General features: G+C 45.8%; 1 protein-coding gene across 1 annotated transcript; it reads right to left on the bottom strand.

Moving 5' to 3' along the window:
- Positions 1-1792: 1792 nt before the first annotated feature.
- LOC141628395 (uncharacterized) lies at positions 1793-3041 on the bottom strand. The gene is made up of 2 exons (XM_074441546.1): positions 2666-3041; positions 1793-1881 (listed from the first exon to the last, which is right to left on the bottom strand). Exons 1-2 carry the CDS (start codon positions 3039-3041, stop codon positions 1793-1795), a joined length of 465 nt encoding a protein of 154 aa, XP_074297647.1.
- Positions 3042-3638: the final 597 nt, after the last annotated feature.

The raw sequence follows: 3638 nt of genomic DNA, 5'->3' as shown, positions 1-3638 counted from the left end.
ATTACAGGTTCCAAAGTCGACCCTCTGGAAGCCATCCTTCAGAGTGCTAAGAGAAAGAGAGCCGCTGGGAGTCCTGATGTGGCTTCTGCATCCAAGAGGAGTGCCCCTACTACCTCCTTTCAGTCTCCTCCTACCCATTCTAGCACTGTTCGTCCTGAGCCTCTGGAAGTCAGTCCACTGTCCCGTCATCCTCCTACCCCACCTGCTAGTCCTGCTGCTGCCGCCAGTGGTGGTATCATAGCCCATTTTCCTGATGGTTTTGGAGATATAGACAAGGTGCCATACTGGCCTGAGATCGACCAGATCCTCTTCCCTTCTTTGGTGGGAGCTTTCTCAGAATTCTCCACAGAAGAGATGGCTGAGAATGATGTGCACAATGCTTTCATGGTGAGTATCCCCCTTCTGCTGCCTGTTCTGAATCATTTATACCGAATCTGCTAACTCTTCCTTTTCTGCTTACAGGCCTTCTAGTCAGCTCTTTACAATAGAAAAATGATCAATATGGTGCAAACCACCAGCCGAGCTACTAATGCCAAAAACCAAGAGCTGTTTGGGACCATTGCTGGCTTGAAGCAGCAGCGCTCTGATTTGAAGGGACGCGTGGTGGAGCTGAAGGCTGAACTTGCTGGCGCCAAGAAGAAGTTGAAGGAGGGGGCTGACCATTTGGCTCATACTCAAGAAGTGTGCAGTACTTTTGCTGACTCCCTTAAGCGCTCTGACGAAAAGATCAGTGAGTTGATCTCCCTCGCCACCAATGTTGTTGCTTATGCTACCTGACGGGGCAAGATCAGCGGGATGCGTGATGCACTTGACGAGCCTCCAACCTTGCACTCTATAGAGGAGGAAGAGAGGCAGCTGGAGACCCTTTATCCTATTCAGCCTGACTTGAGCGTGCTGATGCCTGAGGTTGGTGAGATGAACTCTCCTACGTTGATGGAGCAGGCAGCTGCTGAGGAAGCTAGTTCCTTTCAGAAGGCTACCATTGCTGAGGGAGCTCAAGAGGCTGCTGGTGCTGAGGGCGTGAAACCTGGTCCTATACCTGAAATGGGAAGTCAGCAGGAGAAGGCAGAAGAGGTGCCAGAAAAGGGAGGTCATTGATTTGGCCTCAAGTTAAAAGTTTTTTATTTTCAAACTTTCTATGAATGGTGGTCTGACCCTGGATGGGCAGACTTGTAAGAATTTTTAATCATTTTATTTTGTGTTTTCCTGTCGTGGTGACGGTTGACTGAACTTAGGGCCGTGTTTGGCCATATTTTGAAATGCCCCTTGCCTAGTTTTGGCAAGTTTTATTATCGTCATAACTTGTGTTTTTTTTACTTAGCTTAGGAAGCTGCCGTGTCAGCCTGCTAGCTGATTTGGGCTAGTCGTGTCAGCCTGAAAAGGCTGATTTAGATTCAGCTAGCTGCCGTGTCAGTCCAATGACTGATTTAGGCGTATGCCGCATTCTAACTACTTAACCTTGTTCATGACGCAAGGTGTGTTCATCATGTTTAAAGCCAACAGGGGTGTACCTTAGGCAAGTTTATCGTCATTCTAGGACCAGTGGAACGTTGCAGGATTCCGGTAGCTCAGAGATCCCTGCGTTCCATATGTTTGTGCATGCATGCTGGGGCCCTGATTGATTGCGTCGAGTACTCGATATTGAGAGCTACGTTTGGGGGTGGTATCCAGGGTAGCTGGATGAGCTTTAAGTTATCAGCCAGGCTCCCTTCTGTATGTTCCACAAGCCGCCTGGTAAGGGTGCTCCTACTGGAGAATTTAGGTTAGGCATGTTAGAGTGTCATGTGCCTTGTCACTCCGCGTTTGCAGTTGACAGCCCTGCTAGCAACACTTTTAACGTACCATAGATATTAGAGTCCAGAGTGATGCATTTAAAGAAGCCTGAAAACAGAAAATTCCACCAGAGCGATGTGAAGTACCTGATGTTGTCTGATGGGGTGCCAGAGCAATTGTCGTCCCAGGAAGCTTACAGACCACACAACTTCAATAATAATTTTAAAGTGTAATTAAAAGAAAAGAAAAGGGAGCAAAATTGGTAGTATGCCTACTACCGTTTTTTTTGGCTTTTTGGATACACTACTCTGTACACTAAACTCTACTTATTATCAAAAGTGATACCTCTTCAGGTGAAGCATGTTCCATGGTTTGTGTATGATTTGACAGTCCATGGTCATTAATCTGTACGCCCCAATGGCCAACAACGCCTTCTACCTGGTATGGTCCTTCCCACTTGTAGGCGAATTTTCCTGCCTTCTACCTGGTATGGCACAGTATCCCTCCGCGTCGTTTGAGATGAATTGTGATCCATTGTCACATATAATTTCTGACGGGATACCAAACCTGCAGATGATATTACGTTTGATAAAAGATATGACCTGTTTGTCTTTTACCTCTGTGAATGCTTCTGCTTCTATCCATTTAGAAAGATAGTCTGTCATTGCTAGCATCCATATTCTGTTTCCTGTAGCTTTAGGCAGAGGGCCCACAATGTCCATTCCCCATGTCATGAATGGCCAAGGAGAAATGATGAGATGTAGGGGCTTTGCTGGCTGATGGATCATTGGCGCTGAGCGCTGGCAGGCGTCGCATTTTCGAGCGTATTCTGCCGAGTTTGCCCTCATTGTGGGCCAAAAGTAGCCTTGTCTGAGGGTTTTGTTTGACAGACTTCTGCCCCCTACATGGTTTTCACATTCGCCATTGTGGAGGGCATGCAATACAGTCTGTGCTTCTTGTTTATCCAGGCACCGTAAGTATGGTCCTGCCAACGATTTTCTAAAAAGCGCATTATCAATTAGTACGAATCTGGAGGCTTTCATTTTAAAGCCCCTTACCTCCTTCTTGTCATCTGGCAGCTTGCCGTGTCTCAACCAATCTAAGTATGGCATCCGCCAGTCCCAGTTATCTGTCTGGTCAGCTGACGGATCGTTTGGCTGGACAGCTGTCTGGCCATCTGTAGTTGGAAGAAGTGCCGCCCCATCTTGCTGATCTTCTAGTTCTCCTTTATCTGCTTCTCCTAATTTTTGGATAGATGGTTCCAGCATGTGTGCGATGGGGATGTTAGCCAACTCGGCCGGTTTGTAGGTTGCCCCCAGAGTTGTTAGGGCATCTGCCTCCACATTCTGGTCTCTGGGGATCTGCTTGAGCTTGCAATCTCTGAAATTTTATTTCAGCTCCTTTGCTACTTTTAGGTAGGTTATCATCTTTGAGTACCTAGCTACATATTCATCATTCACGTGGTTAAATATTATTAAGGAGTCACTGAATATCTGTAGGTTCCTGACTCCTAACTCCAGAGCTAGCTGCATTCCTAGTATTAGGGCTTCATACTCCGTTTCATTGTTAGTTGCCTTAAATTCACATTGTTGGAGCTTGTGTCCTCCACAAATTAGTGTGATAACATTAATAAATCTCTTAAAGGTTCACAAGGGTATACTTCGTATTTTAATCAGTTGATTAACGATTACCTAATAACGGTTGGCTTGCTAGAAAGTTTGACGTTATTATCATACAGATGGCGGTGATCAACTGGTCCCTAAAGGTCACACCTATAGGATGTGTTTGAGAGATGTGGTTATAGAAATATAATCACATTGATGCCTTATATGAATAAACAGTTAGTCAATGTGTTGATGAGACAA

The sequence above is a fragment of the Silene latifolia genome, chromosome Y (assembly GCF_048544455.1).
Source record: "Silene latifolia isolate original U9 population chromosome Y, ASM4854445v1, whole genome shotgun sequence".
NCBI classification, from domain to species: Eukaryota; Viridiplantae; Streptophyta; class Magnoliopsida; order Caryophyllales; family Caryophyllaceae; genus Silene; species Silene latifolia.
This window is presented reverse-complemented; position numbering and strand designations above follow the sequence as displayed.